Raw genomic sequence first — 24,678 nt, 5'->3', positions numbered from 1 at the left:
TCTCCAAGACGGCTGTTGAACTATCATCTCTGCATCAGACAATTGGCTCTGGTGGGCTTTGTGCCACGTCCCCTCTGTGATTCTCCTGCTCTGCAGGTTGGCCACTCTAGACGCCATCCAAGATAATTACCCGGGTTGCTGTTGCCGCTCAGGGCTGAAGAGATGATGTCACCTCCTACGGCAATGATTGCCCTGGTGCGCGAGATATTTTGTTGAGAAGCAGCCCACATCCTGCTGAGGAATGGGAATGATGTTTTCACATTTCAGATGCCCTCATTTTTCTCCCTCCTTTACTTAACTATAAGCTCAGATTTCCTGTGTGGTGCTGACCTAAATGGTGAGGGCACATACGCTACAATTATTTATGTAGCAGCACTTTTCCAAGAGAATGTTTTCACTGATCTTTGTTTAGTACACACTGCATAAAAAGTCGAACTAAAATGTTTATGGAAAGGTGAAACACAGCTTTAAATCCATAATGGGAGCTTTTTGGTAGTGATGACCAGGAGAAACACTGAAGCCTATACTTATCCAATAAATCTGTGGTGTACAATCCTTGCATGTGAATGCATTTTCCCTCTTGTGGCATCATTCTTGACAAATGTACCCCCCCCCCCCCCCAACACCAAACTATCATATGACAGCTTGCAGCAGAAGAAACATGGCTTTGTCTTCCACAGGGAGGGCACATCATGTATCCAATAACTCTGTGGAAAATCAAAGAGAGTGACGATCACCCTCTTAGCTGTTGCCCTGCCTTTTGTGTCTGACAAAGCAAGGGGAGTCACCGAGGCTGTCAGGGTTTTTTCCCGTTGCCCAGGATTTAGACGCTTCCAGGTCGCTTGTAGGCGACCTATGCTGATGTTTATAGTAACCGTCATCCAGTCAAGTCAAGAGATTTCTACATGCCTCACACCCAAATCTAATGTGTGTAGATGGTGTGTAGCTATGGATGAAGTGTTTGTGACATCACCCGTAAGTTTCTTAAGAGCTTGTAGAAGAGATTCCAACCCTATTGGCAGTGTCTGACTGTGCCCGAAGTCCTGGTAGATGCAAGTAAAGGCAAAGAGGTGCAGGGCCAGCAGAGCTGTGGTCGGCAGTCATGGGAGCAGGACGTTTGCACCTGGCTGTCACTCAAAGCGGTCACGCCCATTATTATATAAAATTGTAAGTCTTAATATAATCAAAACAAGCAAGTTATATGAAAAATTATAACTAGAATGAACCAGGATTCTTTGGATGTTGCAGCTGGGTTTTTATTAAACAAGCAATTATTATTGAAAGTATTATTTCAACCTGTGTGACAGGCGTGCATGTCGTGTCATCCAAGCTGCTGAAATGTTCACACATATGGATATAAATAACAAGGAAGATTGTAATTATGGATATAGGGATGTAAAAAAGCAAAAATTAGGCAGGAACATGTGTGCACATTATTGGTCCCTGCTGATGGATAACATTCCACCAAGTGTGGTTTCATGCTGAAAGCATCAACGTGAAAACACACACATAAACAATAAGATTTCTGCCCACATCAGACACTGGGGACTCTGATGTGATCAACGACTGTCATTTAAACAAAAAGAAAAAGAAAAAGTTTTTCTGTGCTCCCCTCAGCTTTCAGACAAGAGCACTCGTCATTAACACGTGATGTTTTGTTTGTTTTGTTTACACTGCACACACTCTTTACCTTTGTAACCACCCCGCACACTCAAAAAGGCACCGCTCTGCCTCTACTGTGCTATTGAACGAGAGGCTGTGGGAGGTTGCGGGGTTGCCATGAGGAAGGCCACGCTCCACTTTTGTCAGAGTGGCTTATGCAACAGCCATTACCATGGAGAGCAAAGAAAGTGTTTCAGGTTGATGCTTGAAAGTGCTATCTGGGCTCTGTTTTGTGCGTAGGAGGATGATGAAGATGATGGCTACATTCACTTTCAGATATATCTGACAAGTGTTGCTTGTTGGACGGGACCTGTATGAATGTTATATAAAGGCTCCTTTATGTAATGATGTAAAACTGCGTTTTGAATTTGAAAGCTTTTTTCATTAAAAACCAGCATTTTGTGACACCTTGCGTTTTAATTAGTCATTAACAAATCAGCTGCTTTCTTCATGCACATGTGCAACCTGACCCCTCTGTCTGTGTTTACTGCCCAGCTTTTAGATTCCATAAACTTTTCCTTGTTTTGACGTGTCGTTAGTTTCACTTGAGGCGTTGCATGTCTCAGCAGTGCATTAAGAATAGCCAGAATTCCTGCCATCCCCACTCTATTAAGTGGACAGAGGGAAGGCAAAGGTGTCTGTGTAAAACTGACCATAAACACTAACTGTTTGCATCTTCTTTCGCTTCTTCTCTCTCCAGACGTACATTGGCAGTGTGGTGATCTCCATCAACCCATACAGGTCCCTGCCCATCTACACGCCAGACAAAGTGGAGGAGTATCGCAACAGGAACTTCTATGAGCTCAGTCCGCACATGTGAGTCCCTAGGTCTTGCTTAAAAATGAAAAAAATTAAAGCTTAATTTTTTTTATTCTCTGCTTCTGGGAGTTTGCAAGTGTTCTTATTTGTGGTGCAAGTTCTGTCACGTGTTCGTGAACTGCACAGACATGCACACCTGTGAGGCCACATGCTGCACATGTGCAAGAAAATCAAAACAAAATTCTTCAAAGAGAGCCTCAGCACTGAGGTCAGTGCAGCCGTCAGCTGTGCAATGTGTGCTTTAAAGTATCAAAATATATGGAGTAGTGCAGAGAAAAGGGGAGAATGTGTGTCAGTGCAGACAATCATGCAGAATATTAGTGCATGTGTGGACCACAGACTCTTGGTGGATTTTTAGTAGCACATTAGGAACACTCATGTCATGTATCAGGGGTGCACAAGACGCAAAAAAAGTGGCATCGAGGTTGATTTTCAAAATAAAACACCATGCACAGACTGCAGCTTTAACATCATTACTCTGATATTAACCCATTACCTGGAGGAAGGCCACATATAAACCACCCCAGACTTCTGGGTAAACTGAAATGCTCTTGATGGAACTGCAGGACTTGCATTGATGGACTGGAGTTAAGGGCCAACTTAATCATTTCTCTGGGCTTATAGGTGCAGAAAGTTGGCATTATTCATGCTTCCTGTATATCTGTAAATCTCCCTGTGATGTAATCCTTACTAGTAAACAGAAAGGATCCTCATCATGTGTGTGGTGCTGCAGCTCAGTCATATAGCTGCTCTGCTTTACTACAGATATCTTGGAAGTCAGAGCCAGCTAAATCATCCACAGGAGCCCTGTGTGTTTTTCTGGGCTCAGTGAGAGGGCACTCAGAATAACACAATAATGTACTGTCTTCTTCCCTGAATTGCAGTATATGAATAGAAACTGTCCACATTTTGTCTGCATCGGAAGCAGCAGTGGAAACCATGAATTGGCCTGAAGATTTTGGCATTGAGGTTTTATTCTCCGTTTCTTTCATGTGAATTTCTTTTGTCACAAAGACCAGTCATAGATGGCACTTCATAAGAGTGTTTTTTTTTTGGATGCTGTGTTGGTCTAAGTGTGGTGAATGGGGACCTGTCTGTTTAAGATACAGTGTAAGGATTATCAATTTAAACCCAGTGACTAATGCAGTGTGCTGGTGGGGTGGAGGAGTTGGGGGACCGAGATCAGAGGGACACTAACTCTTGTACAGAGAGTCAGTCTGGTGCTTCTGCTAGCCATTCAGTACCGTGGCATGCCATCTGTCCGCTGGCAACATTAAGCATCACTGCGAGTCTGCCAAGACAAAACAAAGCCCAGCACTCGTCAATTAGCCTGCTGTGTCTCTAGGCTGCAGCAAAACCCCTCAGAGACACACAGACTGGAAGAGTGAGAGTGCCCTTGTCCCAGCAGACAAAAGCAAGCTCCTCAGCTTTACTTTACAGCAAAGCCATACAGAGACAACATGACACAGTTTCAAGCTGTTTTGCTCTTTTTCTCCCTCCCCTATCATCCTTTGTTGTTCAGTGCCTGTCTCTCCTCTTTTAGGCTGCCTAAAGAATGTCTACTCTTTTACATTTTGCCTTCACCCATTATTGTGCGCCACGTGTGCCAAAAGGTCCAATGTGTTCACAACTTAATGTACTCCATCATATTAAGTGATATTGAACCCTGTGTGAATTGATTTTTACAGGCGTCAGGCAAACATGGACACGGTTAGAAGGATGATTATTGAGACATTAAAAATAAAAACCGGCTTCTTTGGCAGCACACAAGCATTTCAGAAAAACGCTGCGTGCTCAAACTGTACGGTTTCATTTAAGGGTAGGCGAAAGGTTAAATAGCCGACAATTTGGGAAAAGATCATTTTCATACCACACTGACGTGATTTGAAAGAGTGTCTGCCTTAAAAGGGCATTCAGGTAAAGCATGAAACATTTTTGTGCAAGCCAAAATGCAAAAACATGCATGGTCCTGCCATGCTGTTAACACCGAGCCCTTTGCAAAGAGGTGATGTATAATATATAATTCTTGCTGCCTATAACACGCTGCTGCTTGAGGAATATAGGTTTTTTTTTCCTTGTTATTCACATGAGAGTCAATTACTGCTCTGGTGTCTCTCTGAGCCCTTTCAACTGAAAACTGGGGCAAGGTCTAAGCCAAGTGACTCCAAAGAGCCAGGTTGAAGTTACAAAAATTTAGCTTGGTTCATACTTAATTTAAATACATTTTGGATTTTTTGGGGGGATAAATTCCACATCCTGCATCTTGCTTTTCCCCAAAATCACAGACTCCAGCATTTGTGTACACACTCTAAACAAACCATTAGTCTGTAGGTAAAGAAGATTAAACCCTGTTAAACAGGCTCTTGTAGACGTCCTAAAATGCCAGTCAAAGGCAGATTGTTTCAACATGCTACATGAACTGATCTTAATCCTCCGGTTTGACCATCTGGACCAAGCTTTGTAGCTTTGAATTGATCGTCCTCAAATAATGTTAAACCCTCAGCGTGGTTATTATCCTCTACATTGCACTTTTTTGATGCAGTTATTTTAAATCAAAGACTTCCTAAAGGCTAGTTGTTTTGGGATTTTACCGAAACACTAGAATACTAATGGTAATTCTGTGGCTTGTTGTAACATGGAGACATCCTGTTGTGATGTGTTTAGCATCAGTTGGTGCAGAAAAGAAACTCCAAACAAGAATATTCGCCAGAACTATTTCTTATATTCTGTATTTTAATTATACATCTGTCAGTTTCTCATTCTACTGTTATTCATTAAAAACCTGAGCAGGTGTCTGGATAGCTGTGGTTTGGACGCACATTTGTTTGTTGCCATTTGAATACGTTTGACTTGACTGCTATTCAAAGCAGAGCGTTATATGAACGCAAAGCAAGTCTTGTTGGACATTCACACCTGATCTGTAAATCAGTTCAAATCAGTCTCTCACATTCTGTCTTTGCCTGCAGAAGTTTGGGCATTATTATTATATTGTTGTATATAACCATCCCTCTCTAGAAAACCTGGTGCCCCGACCATATTTCAAGATGATACTTTCTAACATTCCTAAAAAATAAAAGTCCCTGTTTCATGACCCTGTTCTTTTTGCATGGCTGAGATTCTACCTGCGGGCATGCACCACCACAGTGACTGTGCAGTACTGAGGTGGATCAGTGTTGGGCTTTAATTAAGGTAACAGCAGGGGGTCTGTCTTTGATACTCATTAGACACTTAAACAGACCAAAGTCAGCAGCTCAGAACAGGCTGCAGCAGATTAGGTTAAAGTAAACCCCATATACCTGTATGATGGGAATTCAAAGTTCATATTACGTATTTGTTTTTAAAAACATGCGTCATGTTTTATGCTGTCTTATGACTGTTAGCAAAGCAGATGGATAACACGGAGCATATTTGACACATGACACAAATGTTAAACATTGGGCTGATTAGGGTCTTTTTTTAGACGGGTTGTTTAGTTGAGTTCCTGCCCTTTCTCCTCTGACATCAACAAATATTTTTTCCTCTGTAAGGCCTAGAGATAGTTGTGTAGATTGGCAGTTTCTGACACACTCAGACCAACAAGCATGCTGCATTCAAAGTCACTACGATCACCTTTCTGCCCGCTCTGATGCTGCATGTAGTCTTCATCATGCATAATTACACTGAGACGCAGCATTTGAACAGGTGTTCCTAATAAAGTGACTGTAGTGTGTGTGCTGGATGCAAACTGTAATGTGACTGGACTGATTGTCTCACCTTAATGTTACTCCAGACAAAATAAGTCACATGTAACTGATAACGGCACATCCCTCAAGACCCCCCACAGAGGGTGTCATCACACCATAGTGTCGGTCAACAGCACCCATTTGGTGAGCTCAGCCTTGCTATGGATGTCACTGCTACTTCTGTGACTTCCTGGTAGGATGGGGGCACAGTGACAAAAGTGTCAGATACACTCTAAAATAATCAATAATCATAACGAATAAGAGTCTGACACGACTGTGTGTTTTATTAGCTGAAGTTCATTTGCACATGTTGCTTTTCATCTGTGCTGTTGTGTCACTATTACCTCATGCTTTGTGTACCTTGAGTGTGTGCAGGTGCTCATGCATTTCACACCTGCTCATGTGCTCCCCAGACAATACAACTGTCTGTGTGTGTGTGTGTGTGTGTGTGTGTGTGTTTGTGTGTGCGCACATGAGCTGGAGGGAGAAGTGCAGCTGGTCCCCTATCTGGAAAGTTGCTAGCAGGCTAATTGGCCATAGAGTTCTGTCTTAATTAAAGTTATAGCAGATAAACAGAGACTCATGCCATGTGCTTATTGTTCACTTCAGGAATAGTCAGATGTTTTAATGCAGTTGTTAGTCATAGTTATAAGGGAAATGTTTGAAAGAAATGTGTATTTGTTGTTTTGTCATGGCTTCAGTTTATTATTCCTTCTACTGTGCAAGTGGCATTAAGTGTTGAGTGCTTAGAGAATCGGGGGTCTGAAACCATCTCCACTAATCTATCCATCTTTTTATTTCTGCCATCTAGTCGAGTAAAACACTGCCCAGATGAGGCACCTCATAATTGACCGGCAGGTGTTTTTTCCTCCATTCTAAACACAGGCCCAGCATGCAGATTGAACTAATCAGTGGCCTCTGTCCATGCACAGTAGCACTGCAGATGGCCCAGAGCTGTCTTTATGCATGTCCATTACTACCCAAGCCAGACACAGATTGAAAGTAGTGTGTGTGTGCATGTGTGTGTGTGTTGACAGTCAGCTAGCCCCATGTCTCCAGGGTCGGATTGTATTTTTCCTGTGTTTAATGAGGTATTGAGACCCGCGATGCTCTCAGCGCTCAATACTTAGTGCCACCAGCATGCTGTCTGGAGAGGGGCAACACCACTGGCTAATGGAGCAAAGGGGGCCCCGTGCAAGGTGTACGTCAAGGCTTCCAGCTGTCACAGTTATATGGTAGCTTGGCTGTAAAATCTGCTTTTTTTCCTCCCCTTTCCTTTCCTTTCCTACTGAGGGAAAAAAAACCTATATAACAAGAAGTGGCTATGTGTGAATTCAGGGGGAACAGTTAAGATTGAGTCAAACATGTCCATTTTTCAGTCTTTAAGGGGTTAAAAACTATACAAAGATGTGCTTTTTTTTCAATTTAATTTAAAAATTATTGTGATGTAACTATCAGTGGTGTCACACACAACAAGGAGCTGTATGGCATCGACCATTTTGATTCAATACATAGGGTGAGTTCAGGGTGATCGGGACAAAAATATGATTATGACAAAAATATGATGATGATATGATGAATAAAATCATGTTTCTTTTATTATTGTTTAATTATTGTTTTTAGTCTCACCCACCCAAAGTGCATTTGTGTGGGAGAGACAGTATGGTTTTGATTGATTGGGACAGCACTAAAAGGCTTCACCATTGAGGGAAAATGCAGTCAGGAACCATTATGTATGGCCTACATGACTCTCTTTAATGCGTGTGGAAACAGTCAACAACAAGTTAATGGTGTTCTGTTGCCATCTCTCTTAGCTTGGTGGCTAGTCAAGAAGACTACCCGTCCTTTCCCCAATTTTACCTATAATCCCATCACTATCTGGATTTATTTCTGAACCAGTGAGACAGATGTGGGAAGACAGGAAGAAAAAAAACAAAGCAGTTGTTATTAACAAATAAATGTGTTTCATGAAACTAAGCCTAACTTGGCTTTTTTAGTCTAAGTCCTGCCCTGAAGTGGGTTTATATTATTATGTTAGCTGATTAGCTCCCTTCACATCTGTTCATGGAGGGATGAGTGCCTCATGAGCGCCCTCTAGCAGAGCAGTGCAGCCTCTTTTTGCTGTACACTTGCACGAAGAGAAAGTGAAATTGCTCTCCTAAAAATAAAATGGCTGTGATAAAATCGTCGGCTGTCGCTGCAGTTCAAAGGAAAGACCTGTGCCTTCCATGTCCAAATACTGAAGATTTATCAGAGGTCACATGTGTGAGGTAATTGTACTGACAAGCATCGCATCAAAAGCTTTTACTCTGTGTATTCTGTGTAATTTGCATGGCTGTGTTATCACTACGTGATGCTTCTAAACACATTTTGGCATCTGTAAAACCTGTGAGTGTAAATGGACGGTGCTTTATTAGACAACACAAAAACTCCCAGCTGCCCATCTGTTTGTTGGCTTTATTTTGAATTGGATCATTGGACATGGATGATTCACTTCCAGGATGTTGGATTGAGATAAAAAAGAAGAAGCAACAGGCAGGGTAACTCAATGTTCCATTAGTGTGTAGAACGGACTTTGGAACCATTTACTGCATCATAGCATCTGACACCTGTGTTTGCTTTCCCATTGTTGTCCGTTGGAACACGCTTATCATAGGCCTGTACATTTCCTCCATTTATATTTGTCCCGATGCTTGCCATGTATCGGGTTGGACATTCAAAATTCTGGATTAAAATGGTATTTAAATGGCACTGTAGTGCATTTATTTGCAGTTGTTAGCTGGAATTGTGCATGTGTGTAAATGAGTTGTTTTACAGCAATCGATAGCGTTTGTTTTTGGAAGCTGTAATAAAGCAGCGTGCATGATGTCCTTTAAGGGCAGTCATAAAAAGGTTTTGTTAGATGTCCTTTGTTTTTACTGTCAAATAAAAGATGATATTTCTCCATACACAACACATCTTTAGATTTTCCACTCGGGTATTTGGTAACAAGCGTATGCCACGTGCACGCTGTGTTTGGTGTTATAAGACTGTTTCTGAGGAGGTGGCACGTAGGTAGATTTAAGTGGGCACTTGTTGAAATGGCATTTTGACTCAGGTGGGCTGTGTGACTCCTCTCCAGCATGTGTGTTGGCGTAATGGCAAGCATGGTGAAACTAGAGGGAGGGAAAGATGATAGGTAATGTGTGTGTGTGTGTGTTTCTTTTTCCACCCACTTGTTCAGTTCAAGAACAAAATGCAAATGTAATAATGTGACGATTACTAATCAGCAGCTGCATTTGTGCTTGTAGGCAGTATTCTCATGAACGTCTGTATTTATTCTTCACAATCCTTTTGATTATAGGGCAAATTTTTAATCATTCTCAGATTATTTCCTTCTTTAGGGGGATATCATTTGTCTGCGTTGAATTTTTCATTCTGTTTGGTGTCTGTAACAGAAAATTACCAACAACTGCAGGCAATGCTTAATAGAGGTTAGAAATTCCCCAAATGTTTAAAAGAGACAGTGCCCCAACCTGCCAATAGTTTAACACGCCACTGATTAAACATTGCCTTTGCTGTCATTTATTGCCTCTGTAAAGATAATATTTTATTTTATGGATTCCCCTTTTGTGTGTGACTGTCCAAAATCCATTGTAAACTCTGCCTATTCAGAGTCAGAACAATGGGAACCAGGTCTTTTATCTGTGTACACAGCTTGCATAACAACATGTGTGAGGCATACCACAATGGTGGCAATAAGATAAGGCTCATATCAAGCTGTGTAAAATATCATTTCACCACGCCACCTTTATGTATTTGACAATAATAAGATGGATTTTCATTTCATTGTTTATTTATGCTCATAAAGACACAATTCTGTGGAACCTTTGTGCACGCACAAGAAATAATTAAAAAGTTAACATCACAATGCTGTCTCACATCCTCATTAATTAAATTATTATTATTTAAGTGTGTTTTAAGTTGCAGCATTGCAGTTGGACCAGTCCCAGTGGGGCGCATGTTTGCAGCACTCGATGTACAGTCATGGAAGGCCAGGTTGCGACTGGTCACATGGAATCAAACAAGCTGTCAAACAGATTTGGAGCGATTTGTGTGGATTGAGGATTCAGTTGGCCGTGGAAATTTCGTGTATGAGTTTATCTCTGCTACTCCTCCCAAAGGACCTGACTAAGAGCCCAGAAGGTCAGCCTGGTATTAACACAGAGAAACCATACATGCTAATGGAAGTTGAATTTGTAGCCATTTAGCTTGTGTGTCAGGTCTAGTTTTTAGGAAAATTAAGACAAAGCAGCAAAGTTGTCAAGTGGCTGAAGAGGATAAACTTTACTAGTTTTTTTGCTATCTACATCTCATGTTATTGATGTAATACATTAGCCTCTCAAGCCATCCTGATTACAAAGAATTAGTCTGATGTCTGTGAATTCTAGTTGGATATCCAGAGGGCAGTACCAACACATGCAGAATAAACTGCCTCTGCACACATTTGGATAGACACATAACCAATCAGATGAACGAAGCATGTGACTTAGGCAAAGGGGCAAACAGACAAGTATCAACAAAAGACATCCTGACTGTTGTTGGTTATAGAAAAACTTGCAAATCTAGCCTTAGTTTGTACTGAGAGGAACTGGCTGTAAAGGGATTCCAGACCCGTTTCACAGAGCGTATTTTAACAACGTGAATGGGTTAGGGTGGCTAGGTTAGCAATACATATAGAAAAAAACAGGCTGATGGAAACTCATTTAGTGTGACCATCATGTTGCTACTCAGACCCACAATGATTCTGTGTGTTGGTCACATGGTCCCCCCTGAAGCCTGAGGCTACTTTGTAGGCATGCCAATTGATCCTGTTCTAAATTAGCCGTAACAGCTTATCTCTATACAGCCTTTGTGAGTACATGTATGGAGCTGTGATGCCTTTGCAGAAAAAAAAGATTGCACAATTATTGGGTGAATTGTTGCTTGGCATTCAGATGGATAAAAATGGATACATAAATTATGATGTCAATCCGTAGCGTGAGGTCGCATTTTTAAACTCCTTCCTTCTTCACTCAGGAGTATCAAGAATTCCTAATAATAAAGGCGACAAAAGTTTAAGTCATTCGAGGCTATTGCAGGAGAACTGATCTGTATTTCTGTAGCCATGCAGTCCAGATAAGTAAAGTATTTTGCATTTCAAAGCCTCTGTTTGGAGCAGAAGCCCTGCCATAGTGGAGGGCTGGAGAGCAGGATGAAGAGAGGAAGTCCTCAGACCTGACTGGACTGGTGCTTTCTGGGCTATAAAAAGATGTCTTCTGTTTCCATCATCCTGTCTGTGGCTGTGCACATGTGGCTGTGTGATGTATATATACAGTACTTTTCCCCTTGTCTAATAGGTTCATCCATTATTGTTTTTTTGTACACAATTTGTTCAAATCATTAAGCCCTTTAACACAGAGAGTTGTACATAATAAACATTGAGATAAAGGCCGACACAGACCTACTGTAAAAGGTCCCTTTGTTGAAGGTTTTGCTTTGAGGATGTTTTGCTACCTTACTCAGCATGCCTTTTTCCTGCTTTTCCATGGATCACACAAGCAGCTTGGGCAGTGTTTCCCCCCCCCCACAGCGGAACACTAAATTGCTGTGTACTAAAGTGAATTATAGCCCTGGACCCCCTCGAAGTTTGATGTACGGGTGGAGGAGTATCAATGAGCAAGTTTGGCTGAGGTCTCAGTGAGTGTCGAATAAATTAGAGATCAGTGACAGCAGCCTTTGACTCTGAACTTTTAATTTAAAGAGTTAGAGGAGCACTTTTTGCATGTTGCTCGTTATCCTGTGGCTTGCCTCTGTGCTGATCTTCTCCTCGTATTACCGTACCTGTTTTACAGCAAAGCACTGTCACAACAAGTGCACAGATGGTCCACATCTGTCAAGATCTTTTGTGTTTGTTTTTGTGTATCTGCTCTATTGCCCACTCACACCAGCAGGTTGGCCTCTAAAGAATGCGTGCCACTGTATTTGTTTGCGTGTGTGGACACACGTGTTTCTTGCAACAGCCACCTACTCTTCCACCTGGCCATACAACATCAGGAAATAGTGCCTTCCTTGGCTGCTCCATCAGAGCCGGGGCGGATTTCCTGAGGCCTCTGAAGGAGCATACATAACATAGGAAAGATTATCATTGTTTTCAAAGGGCCTGTCACCTCCCAGTAGCTGTGTGGGCTGCACTCCAGCCCTCACATTACAGCTTCATTAGCATCTCCAAATCACAACTTTAAAGTGTGCCAAATGCCCCCCCCCCAAAGCACTCCACCCTTTTAAGATTCAGGTCACAAATTGCAGGCCCCATCATCTTCTCCTCTGCCCCAGTTACCAGAGAACGGTAGCAAAAGAACTGACTAGACTATTTTCTACCGCTTACCTCATGCCAGTGTGGCTTTGTGTTCACCACTGCCACGTGCAAGTCCAAATTACAGCCTGCAGGCAGATGTGTAGGGGAGGTGCCAAGCAGTGCTTAGTGTCCAAGGCCTTATCCCAGCCTAACCCACCCCACCCCTCCCCACACACACACACACACATGCACACACTGATCAGGGAGTGCCTTTGGGATTTTGGTACCTCACTCTCTGCTTCCTCTTTGATGGTGACCTTGGTGCTTCATCATGTGCAGTGGGACAGCCAGTTTCTGTTCAAGCTGGTTTAATGATGCTAATGATAGCAAAATGTTGTAACCACAGGGTTGCATATTAATACTTATTCTGCCTTTTGTGTGTGCACGGTTAAGAGTAAGTTACAGACTAGTTTTTTTTTTTTTGTGAGAAGTCACTGGTGGTGGTTGTCTTTTTTGTTCATTTTTATACATGTGTTTTTTCAGCTGCCTTGTACAGTTTTGGGTGTGGCTTGATTCCCCTGACCTCTATTCATATTGTGATTATGTGATGGCTATTCATATTCATATGACCTGCTTTGTTTGTGTGTGTGTGTGTGTGTGTGTATCACTGGGACTGTCAAAGGACCTCCCACTCCTATTTTACACCCCCTTGCCCTCGTCTGCTGGTACACCCCCCCTCCTTTTGGGACAGGATAATTGTGTGATGGTTTGCTCATTGTCAGGATCACGTCGGGCAATAGGAGTGTTTTCACAAAGCAGACATCTGCTGCACACTGCTGCCCTTTTCAGCAGTGACGTAATGTCCTGTGGCAAAGTCTCATCCATACAAAAAAACTGGCGGATTGGCGTACAGGAGAGGGCAGGGATCTGGGCTGCGATCAGAGATTGTGTGGGGGGGTGAGGATTGAATGAGAGGCTTATGCTTGGTTGGACAGAAGGGGGGGAAAATACATTTGTTGCAAGTGGGGGCACCACAGATGTAACATTAATATTGTTAGAGTGAGAGGGAGTGTGTATCAGTTCCCAGGGCATATTTAATTTTATATTCTACAAAAGAACACATTTTATTGTTTCCTTTAGACCCAATAAATACATGGGATGAATTTGTACAATTGCAAACATTTGCAAAGACATTGCCAACATCATTGCTGACAGTGGTTAGCAGCCTACATACCGTGTATGTACAAAGGCATGTGGACAGCCAGCTGCCATATGGGCTTGCTGGCCTCTGTTTTTCTGGGTCTCTGTCCAGTCCATTAAGCATTTGAAAAGTTTGATGAAGGGTGATGAGGTGAGGCGTCGGGTGGCATTGAGGTCAGGACAGGCGAGTTCTTCCACAGCAAACTGGACACATTTTCCAGCTCTTTATTCATAAAAGTTTAGAATACATTTTATTGATTAAACGTGGACAATCAATCCATAATGCAAACTTTCCTCAGCTACTAATCCTGTAGACTGCAGCACAGCAGTTGTCCTTTTACTTTTGGTCACATTTGATTTGTAATATCTTGAAATATTATAGCCGTGGAGGTTTAGTACTTTCCCAAGTCAAGAAAAGTCTGTTTTATATGTGATGTGTCTTTCCAAAGTTATTATTTCATCTGTGACTTAGCCAAAAGGGATAAGCTTAGAATAAGCTGAATGGGTGGTTTGTTGAAATCTGGCTCATATAATAAATCTTTGGAGTTAGTATGCACACAGCACATACTATAAGAAAGAGAGCCAAACATGGACAGGCCACCTCCAGCAGTTAAAACAGCCCACTGAGTACCTTCAAATAAAGGCACAAGTACATTAAATAACTGCAGGAACTTTTTGCTGTACCCCCTTTACCTCAGTGACTGGCGGCTGTTGAGGGAGACCGAATGGGCCCCGATTCAAAACGATGTGTGATGGTGCAGAACCCTAAGCTCCATTAGCCCGTCTGAGCTTCGACGTTCTCGGTCTGGAAAGTATTCATCTGGCTGTCCATCTCTGGCCCCTTGCTCTGTCATGGCTTCTTACTAACAATCAGCTACATTGCAAATCAGGGGTCAGTGTCGGTTCAGCGTGTGTGATTACAAGCTTCTGCTCTCCACAGCTCCGACTCCACTGACACATTAGTTGCTAAATTAGATTTCCATGTGAGCTTCTTTTTTCCCCTACGTCTCTGCGTATTTATGAAACCAGGAGTAGATGCTAAAGGAATTGCAGAATGATGCCGCACAACCCTTCACCACGCAAATGCAGTCTGAGCACTCCTCTTAGAAATCACTTTGAACCCCATCTAACCACTTTTAGAGCCTCCTGGTAGGTGCCACGCTACATTTTAAAGTGTACTCCAATCTGACAACAGCTTTTCCTCTTCAAGTAAACGTAACCCCGGCAACCATGAGAGTCAGATCCTATTTCAGACCCTTGTTGGTGCCCCAGGAAAATCCCTGTCAGCATCTGTGAATGTCAGACATTCCTTTTTGCATTCATGTCTAGTGAACTTTGTGCATATAAATACTTGATTAATGATATTAGTGAGACCTGGGAGACTTCGAGTGCTCCCACCCTACAGGCAAGAAATAAGACCAAATTAGACACTGGGGAGAGGCTGTTTTGAAGCATTCCTCCAAAATTACCTCAAGATATATATTTACCCCTCCCTCAATGTGAAATGTAAGTCTTAAAGATCTTGATCTTAGCTTGACATTAAGCCCTTAATGGTTTGGAAGTTATCAAAATGATATGAACACTTACTAATAATTTCTTGCTCAAGGATGGAAACATACTCTTATCACCTAATTAAAGTGAAAGTATGCTTGGAGGGGACTGCTAATTTGCAGTTTTCCATATTAAACATAGTGTTTGCTGCATCGTGCATGACTGTTAGCCAAAAGGCAGCCATAAAGAGTTGCTTTGCAGCCTTGCCCTTTAGTGTTCCTCCTTTGTCAGGCATCAGAATGACAGACCCACATGATAAAAAAAAAAAAAAGTTGTCATTGTGACATGACCCTCAGAGAATCCACACCCCTCTCCTCGACTTTCATAAGAGATTGTCCACATAAAGAGAACAAATAACATATTGTTCTGGTATTCAATGGGGGTGGAACTGCAATAATGAGTCCCACTTTCCCATTAAATCATTGTCCTGGAATGTATGACAGTAGGCTTCGGTTTATAATGCGCTTTCGTCATTCATTAATCCGAACTCGCACACCTGCCAGGATTTGAATTAATTTCTAATTATGCATGTTAATCAACACAACTAAATATTCTAAAAGTAAATGTGTTTGGTAAAGTAAATGGAAACACATTTAGATGGGGAGAGATCTGTAGCACCAACAAATGCTACAAGCTAATGCTAAGAATATGCAATGGTCGTCCTTTCTGTGCGATAGCAGCAATATAAATTTAAAAAAAAAAGAGGCAGGAAATGGTCAACTACCAAAGCCAAATCCCAAATATGAACCAGTCAGTGTTGCTAAATAAAGCTCCCATCCTCAGTCATGTGGATGTACCACAGATGCAACCTAATTTCCAATAAAGCCACATGCTATTGATTAGGCGAGACGCCATGCAGCCTAGCACACAAGTGGACTGTTTGTCTGATTTTGCCCTACTAGCCCAAATATATATCTGGTAAAAATACATGTAATTGTTATGTGAAAGCTTACGTTTTTGTTATTTGTGTCTTTCAGCTATGCTTTGGCAGATGAAGCCTATCGCTCACTTAGGGACCAGGACAAGGACCAGTGCATCCTCATAACAGGGGAGAGTGGAGCAGGGAAAACTGGTGAGTAATCTGACACAGTTGTACATGTACAGTGGTGCATGAAGGTTTATAAATCCTTTTGAATTGTCTATTTTTCTGCATTAATAAGTCCCAAAACATCAACAGAGTTTTTCACTGATGTCCTGAATGTAATGTTACTCATCAATCAGGAGATTGTTGAGCAACCATGTTGTGCATGGCAAGGAGAACATTGCTGCTGTCTGCAGGTTTATAAAGATCATGCAGATAAAACTGAAGCCTATCGGGGGAAAAATTAATTCTTTTGGTTTGAATGAGACGTTTTGTGTTTGGGGAAGGAGAAACACATTCACATCTGTGAGACACAGCAGTGGCAGTATCATGGTTTAAGCCTGTTTTGCTGCAATTTTGCTTTTATTGGCGAAATAACCAAATTTCTGACTTAAATCTAATTTTTTGAGATTAATTGAGATGGTGTGGAAAGGCCTGTAGCAAGCGGTTCATGTTTCTCACATGAAGCCACTAACATCTCGGAATTGAAGCTGTTCTGTTCTGAGTAATGGACTAAAATTCCTCCAAGCTGTTGTGGACGACTCGTCACCTGTTACTGGAAATTCAATTCAATTCAGTTTTATTTATATAGCACATTTTACAATCAGAAATGGCCTCAAAGTGCTTCACAGAGACCCAGAGCCTGAACCCCCTTAAGAGCAACAGTGGTAAGAAAAAACTCCCTTTTAACAGGAAGAGACCTTGAACAGGACCCAGCTCGTAAGGAAGAATCTAGCTGCTTTTATACAAGATGCAGACACAGCAGATACTGAAAGCAAAGGTTTACCTGCTTATATGTAATTTCAATTGATGGTTATATGGAAAGGTGTAATATTTCTGTTTTTATTTGGGAAGCTTTGGGTCACATTTATGCACAAATAATTTAAAGGCTTCACAGACTTTTAAGCACCTTTGTACCTCTATGTACTGATAGCATCTGTACCCACCATCTAAAGCTGAAGGGAGAATGAAAAACACAGTATCTTTACAAGCCTCTAAATCTTCCAGTAGTTAGTCAATAATCCCCAAAGGTTAAAGAACAGACTCTTTGTGTGCTGCGCTGTTTCCCTTTTCTGTGTTTTTTTTGTTCAAAGTGTAGTCAAAACTTATTTCTAAAGGACAGTGTGCGATAAGGGTTGTTTTGTATAAAGTCACATTGCAGATCTGATCTCCCATAAAAAGGTAGCTTGATGCTAGTTTTGTTTTGACATAATCATGTTGGTACATGAAACCTGACATTAACTCTGCAGTGGCCGCAAGTAAAAAGATAGCAGCAGACAAATCAAAGTGTCAGGGCGGTGCACACACTGGGGTCAGGCAACAGAAAGTCTGTGTCCACATCACCTTCCCTTTATTGCTCTTGTTCTTTTGTTGTTGTTTTTTGTTTAAATGTGTGGTCATGTTCACATACCATACAGAAACCCCAGGGGAAGAGTATTTCCTGCCCTCTTGTGTAGCGCTGTGTCACAGGTAATGGTGATATTGACTTGGCAGTGTGGGAATGCAGTTGCAATCTTCTCATAAAATATCCTCCTGTACAGTTCAGACACAGACATGCATTCATAGTGAGAATTTCAAAAAATAAATACATTTTAAAAAATCGCCCTCAGGCTGCAGCCTGGATGTTGATTTTCTTCAGCTTTACTAACACTTTATTGCATTTTTTTCTGAGTCCTCACTGGTATTGAACTGCTGCTGCTGCTGCTGCTGCTGGTGGGAATTTCAAGTCCAGACTCAGCAAAGTGTATCTGCCACACAAGATTTGCATATGTTTGAGTCAAGTGTGGGAGTTATCCGTAATCAGTGTCCATTTGGTTCCAATTAAATTCAACATGTGGCTGTAATCAAAGGTTGGGTAAGGGAGAAACAATAATACATCAGCAAGGATAGTATAATATCACAGCATTTTCTTCTTCGCTTTGTGGAGAAATATACTGTATGTTCTGGCATCATTCTGAATGATCTCTGATAACTTGTGTTATGATGATTTTACGAAGCCCAAAATGTGCCAGATTCCCCTATTTGCTGTGTCAGACAGATTTGTGTACTACGGTACTCTGATTTCACAACAGAACCCCACACCCCATGTGCACAAAAGCTGCCGTGTGAGATTACCAGCTCTCCGTACTCATCTCTATGATGAAATGTAGTACAACACATCCAGAACAAAGCAATGAAGGGCAGAGCACAGTTTGACAGGCCATGTATTTGCATGACGCGCTAGCCCTTCATATGAAATCTCTTGAACACAACCTCTCTCCCCACTCCAAGAAGCTGAAGCTGCAGTCAAGTCAAAGAGATAAATTTGGATTTGGGTAATCTCATCAGCCCTGAAGCTTTGCTGTGAAATAAGGCCATCAAAACCCACCCCATCGATATGGGTCATTGACATTCATGTCTGTGAGGGGGTTTTCTCTCTCATGCGTTTTGTCTCACTGCGCCTTCTATAAGAGCAGGGAGCTGTGACGAACGCTATTATCAGATGCCAACACAATGGAGAGGAGACATAACATAGTGTTACTGTCTGGGGAAGTTTCTTCTGCTGTGCTCAGAGATAAACCTGTGAGAATTAAACTGCATTTTTCCGCAGCTTCACATTTTTTTTATCTACCTTGTGAGCATGTCTGGAGCTGTTTATATGCCAGACTCATCAGCTGTCTGTACTGTCAAGCTCTTTTCTATCCTCCCTTGGCACATCACACTCATCTCGCTGGTCAGGAGAGGTGATCCTGGTGCCAGCAGTCATCCTGCAAGTTGCTTTTTGAGCCTGTGTAATGTAGAAAATTGAAACGCACTGTAACAGCATTTTAAATCAGCCCTGCTGTAAGATGTGACTACAGTTCCTCTTTTTTTACAGATAAAAACCTCCTCCCAGATCAGTAGTAGGATGATGATAATGTGATGCAATACTGGTCACTAACAAACTTAACAAAGCCCGTCTCTATAGTGGGGCCTCCTTCTCTTAGCTCTGCACCCCTAGACTAATGAATGATCCACACCCTGGCCTGATGGGTGTCAGGGGGATGATGTAAGGGGGATTTTTATGGGAAAACGGGCGGACACGCCGCTCCTTTTTTTGTGTTATTTCTCTGTCATGTCGAACGATTCATTTAACTTAATATTTATTTGAGTGTGTGTGTGTGTTACAGAGGCCAGTAAGCTGGTGATGTCATATGTGGCAGCGGTGTGTGGGAAGGGCCAAGAGGTGAATAAGGTTAAGGAGCAGCTGCTGCAGTCCAATCCCGTGCTGGAGGGTGAGTAAAGAGCCACGCTGCGCTCCCAGATCGCTCTGAAGTCAACAGAGTCTTGTGTTAACAGTTTGCTTCTAGAGCATTTTAAACGGTGGAAATCTGCGGTTTGCACTGGGTAGATTTAGATATTTTGTCTCTGCTTCTAAATACATAAAAGTACTTTATTATTCACAGCACACACACACACACGCACACACTGCAACATGACTTTTACATGTAACACAAATGCACTCCCATTAAACTGCATCTGCAAAACAGCTCAATACCGTATTAACACACTCATTTTATTTCCTTAGCTCACTACACACACATTCCCACACCTCAGCGCTGGCAGCTGTTTTTTAATTGGGGGCAATGAACAGGAAATGCCCATGAATGATGAAGCTTTGTGCCCGGGTTGACTCGCTGTAGAAAACCCTGCACATCTGCAAGAGTTTAGCTTCTGCAGATCGAAATTGCTCCGACTCTGAAAAAGAGGGAAGAAGCGGAGGGGTGGTGGTGGTGGTGGGGGGGTGGGGTGTGGGGGCACAGTTATCCTAGCTAAACACAATGTATCTTTGACACTCTTCATTCTTTGTCACCCTCCATTTCTTTTCATTTCTTTTGCTCTGATTTTCGCTCTTTATCTCCTCCTCGCCTCTCTAGCTGCCATTGTACCAGACTAGCAGCCCACACAGTCACATTAACCACAGACTGAAATGCACATTAATCAGCTGTTATCAGACATTAAGCAGTTATACTAATAGCGCTGTGGTGCATGACATATTAACAGCATTTTTTTAACTGGAATGTGGTTTGCAAAGCTCCATGTAGAGGATGCTGTTCTTCAAACACACAAAAATTCCTACCTTAAATCGGTGCCTGAATGCCACACTTGTTTATTTATAAGCAGGGGCGCACATTGAAGCACTTTAACTTGAATGTTAGCGTGACATGGAGGTTCAGGCCTTCCCTAAGCCTGGTAAACCCCGGTGCTTTGTGTAATCCATACAGAATTATGGGGCTTCATCAGTACAAATGGCTTTGACATCCAGGCCTTAAGTGATTGACGGCTAGCTGGATGGAGACACAAGGTTAAGCATAATTAATAATAAGGTTTGGGATATTTGTAAACAAGCTTTGGTCTGACCTCTTTGACTTTATACTTGTTGGATTATAGTATAAAGTCAGTAGTTTTTTTTATTTATATTTGTGTTTTCTTTGTTTTTCTAGCTTTTGGAAATGCCAAAACAGTCAGGAATGACAACTCCTCGAGATTTGTAAGTACTCACTACTCCACAACCAGCACGACTGATCTTAGACATCCATAATATCATATTTTTAATAATAATCTTGTGTTTCTATCATGGCGGTGTGAGTGTTTCCACCCAGACACAGTGCCGCTGTTGCGCATATTTACAGTCACTTCATATGCAAGAGGCTTGATGGTTAAGACAAACGCCTGCAGGTGTTCATGTTCATATAAACTAACAGGAAGCTAATAAGGCTGACGTGTCATGTAGATGGATGCCCTTGAGGCAGAATACATGTTAGTGTGTGTTTTATTGGGAGCATCATGATGTTAAGCTCAGTAGCATCTTAGTGTGTGTTCCACTGCCTTCCCTGTATTATTGAATCTGCAGCCCACACACTGCCACAGTTACAGCAAAAGCCTGACGTTTTAGTGGCCAATTGCCTTAAAAATGATTAATGGACATGGCCTTTGACTTTGCAGCTCCACAATAAAGCTTAATGCACAAGAATATATATTTTTCCCCTTGCAAACTTTTGTTTTGAACAGGTTTATTTATTTTTTTAATCAACTCCAATATCTCAAAATCTGGGTTAGTTTTCTGAGGAATGATCTAAAACGTATCTCTAACACACTTCACTGTCTGCTTCAGTCTCACACACAAATCCAGAAATCAGGTTATTTTCTACCTGTGGCAGCAGTGTGTTGTTTTTTTGTTTTTCTAATCTGATTACCTCTACAACACTGCCACACTTGTGTTAATCAAAAAAGTCTGTTTTCACACACCATGCCTACCCACGTCACTTCCTTGTCCCACTTAATACAGTGTTTTCAACATCTAACTACATACAGGGAGTGTTATAAAGAATTCAAACTTTGATCTGTTTAGATCTGTTTAGGTGGCCTTAGCGTCAACCCATCATGAGACCTCCATCGGTTTATCAGAAAGTATGAATCAAGCTGTCACTGTCTGAGTGCTGCAGGCCCATTGGAACCCTCTCAAGTAGAGCTTGCCCTGTTCTTGGGACCTGTCTGCTATTAATACATCAGAGGAGCAGGGGGAAAAAAAGCAAACACACAGGACTCTCTGTTCTAACTTCCAAGTTTCAGAGAGAAGGGGCCTAAAATGGTTTGTTTTAGTGTTCCAGTAGAAAAAAATAGTGGTGTGGTGGAGGAGGGAATAGGGGGAGTTGGGATTTCTCTCCATGTAGAACAGTTATTTCTTTCTAGCACTTGTGTTTATGATTGGCAGCTGGTCCTGTAGTTGTGCAGAAATCCTTAGCTGAACTCAAAAAGCTGTGGCTTCTTCAGTGCTGACTCACACACACTTCTGTTTTTTTTTGAGCAAAGGTGATGACAGCAGGGCAGTGTGATGATGTGTAAGTTCACACTGTTCAACTGTTGCTCTCTGACCCTCAGGGAAAGTACATGGACATTGAGTTTGACTTCAAAGGAGATCCCCTGGGTGGAGTCATCAGCAACTGTGAGTAATAAATGTTCTAAATGTTCATATATAATATGATGTACATGTACTCGCTCCATATTTAAATCATTTTGCACTCTAATCAAACTTTACAAATACTTAGTGGACTGCACAGGAAACCAGAGAAGTGACGGCTGGCCGTCCACATGCGTTTGTCCATATATCATATTTTCATGTCCCAAATTTGGTCAAATAGATTGCAGCATATATCTCTCTGATCCATGTATCTATCGTTAAACATTTTAATATTTGTAGAATCAGCCCCTCCTTAGACTGACCAAAAGGCGCCGTTCCGACTTTCCGAGTTTCTCCCCTCAGCTTTTCTCTGTTTTGGTTTGATCTGGCCTCTGTTCACATTGTTTGGTCTGTGCCGGCTTCCCCGCCAGAGGTCACAGAAACAAAGGCAGAAGCTGATGGCCGAGACACAAATGAAGCTCTGTCTGCTCGCCTAAAGTCAGTGCAGCACAAGGGACAGTCTGTGAATATGAGCCACTGACATGTGACTCTTCAGACAGAGCTGGCTGGATGGTTGGCGAGACAGTTGGATGTTAATGTACTTGTAGGGCAGGCCTGGATAGATTTTTCTTTGGCTCACGGCTCATCATTTTCCACATGTTGAAATAATATTCATAATATTATATAGTGAGGTCGTAGGTCTAATCTTAATAGGATGTTGCTCCTGTATTAATACATGTGTTTGCTTAGACAGAAGGAACACAGAGATTGATAGGTTTGTGCACCACCTCAGGCCACCTTTTAGGGCTGCCGTTGATAAAGATGCTCTTCACTGCCCTCCTTGTTGTGTTTTTGCCCGAGTGGTCAGACAGCTGTGGAAGTGGCTCCTCTGTGGTGTTTAATCCTATCCGCGGTGTCTCTTTGATCACAGCTCTGTATTGCTGCCACCAACAACTCAGTCAAGTATGTTGTATTATTGATGAGCTCTTAAAGGGGCCACATATGTGATTCATGGTTAGTGGGTTGTCACAGATTCACATTTGGTCTGATCCACCTTTGAACCCCAGGACTCAGTGAAGGGCTCTGTATCCACAGATACAAAGCAAAGTAGTGCTTGTGTTCTCTCAGCACCCACTGCCTGGTGAGTCAGAGTTTACATAGTGTAAATATTGGGAAAAAGCCCTTTTCTTCTCTTTTTTATAGCTGGAAATTCGATCATGGATACAGTGGCAGACTGTCAGGATTTTTTTCTTTAAAATATTTACTTTAGTTCAATATAAACTCTTTCCTAAAATAAGATGTTTCCTAAAAAGACAGATTGAATGCTATTATTCAGCCAGACTGGCAGTGAAGAGGATCTGGAGCAAGCCTGTGATGTTGCTGAGCTCTGCAGTTGGTCTTTAATTAAATCATACTCCGCCTAATGCGGTGAGCAGATGACGGCTCCCCTTTTAATCAGGTACTGTTGCACTTGGTTGCTAGCCCGGCAGAAAGGGCTGACTCTTGATATCCTTGTGTGTGGTTTTCTCTCCTTGTACGCTTCCTGTGGTGTTTATGCGCTTAGATAATTACCAATATTTGCTTTGGTCACCTTAGCAACAGGAAAGACACTGTATAAATGTTCCAGGTGGGGGTGAGCTCTGCCTCCGCAGAAACACATCCAATACGAGGGAGTACTTTTGTCATCATGTGTCAATATTTCATTTTTGTTGTACTTTTCAGATCTGTTGGAGAAGTCGCGTGTGGTGAAGCAGCCTAGAGGAGAGAGGAACTTCCACGTCTTTTATCAGCTCCTGTCTGGAGCCTCTGATGACACACTAAGTAAGTTGTAAAAATCCTGGAAATGGGGGTTGAATGGAGGTTGTGTGGAGTTAAAGATTAAAAGGCACATAGATCTGAGAGAAAAAGAAGAAGAAGAAAAACCTAAACCACAAACTGGGCCTCTAATATATTTAGCCAGTTTGACTGAAATAATTTCAGGCCTCAGAAAATACACATATCTGCTGACAGGAAGTAATGAATCCAACAAAACGTAACAGTTGCTCCAGAGCTGGATCTTCTGCTCCTGACTGTTTTGATTTTGGCTTTGATGACTAACATGAACATGATTTTTTTTTTTTGTTTCCACTGGAAGTGACCAGTGTGCCACATTTCCAGCAGGATTTGCAGCTGCAGGGACACATGGCTGATACATTAATGACTCAATCTTCCTGTTTAACAACTTAACAAACACTACGTAGAACAAAGGCTGCCAATGAAACCCGGTCCCTCTATTTGCCTTGCTCTGGACAGAGGGCATTGTTTCATGTCCTGAACGCCAGAGAACAATATAAGGGTCATTGACTCCCGAGCGCACACATCAGAGGGGCCTTGGTTTAGCTGTAGTTAATGCAGCCACTAATGAAAT

General features: G+C 42.0%; 1 protein-coding gene across 5 annotated transcripts in view; it reads left to right on the top strand.

The window, feature by feature from the left end:
* Nucleotides 1-24,678, top strand: part of myo1b (myosin IB) — a 48,403-nt gene that overhangs the window by 7,816 nt on the left and 15,909 nt on the right. For all 5 annotated transcript variants that reach the window (XM_028394248.1, XM_028394244.1, XM_028394243.1 and 2 more), the window contains 6 exons: nucleotides 2,363-2,478; nucleotides 16,248-16,342; nucleotides 19,501-19,605; nucleotides 20,815-20,861; nucleotides 22,253-22,316; nucleotides 23,994-24,092. In XM_028394248.1, the coding sequence (XP_028250049.1) occupies nucleotides 2,363-2,478; nucleotides 16,248-16,342; nucleotides 19,501-19,605; nucleotides 20,815-20,861; nucleotides 22,253-22,316; nucleotides 23,994-24,092 (526 nt within the window). The remainder of the gene's footprint in view (nucleotides 1-2,362; nucleotides 2,479-16,247; nucleotides 16,343-19,500; nucleotides 19,606-20,814; nucleotides 20,862-22,252; nucleotides 22,317-23,993; nucleotides 24,093-24,678) is intronic.

The sequence above is a fragment of the Parambassis ranga genome, chromosome 21, assembly GCF_900634625.1.
Source record: "Parambassis ranga chromosome 21, fParRan2.1, whole genome shotgun sequence".
NCBI classification, from domain to species: Eukaryota; Metazoa; Chordata; class Actinopteri; family Ambassidae; genus Parambassis; species Parambassis ranga.
This window is presented reverse-complemented; position numbering and strand designations above follow the sequence as displayed.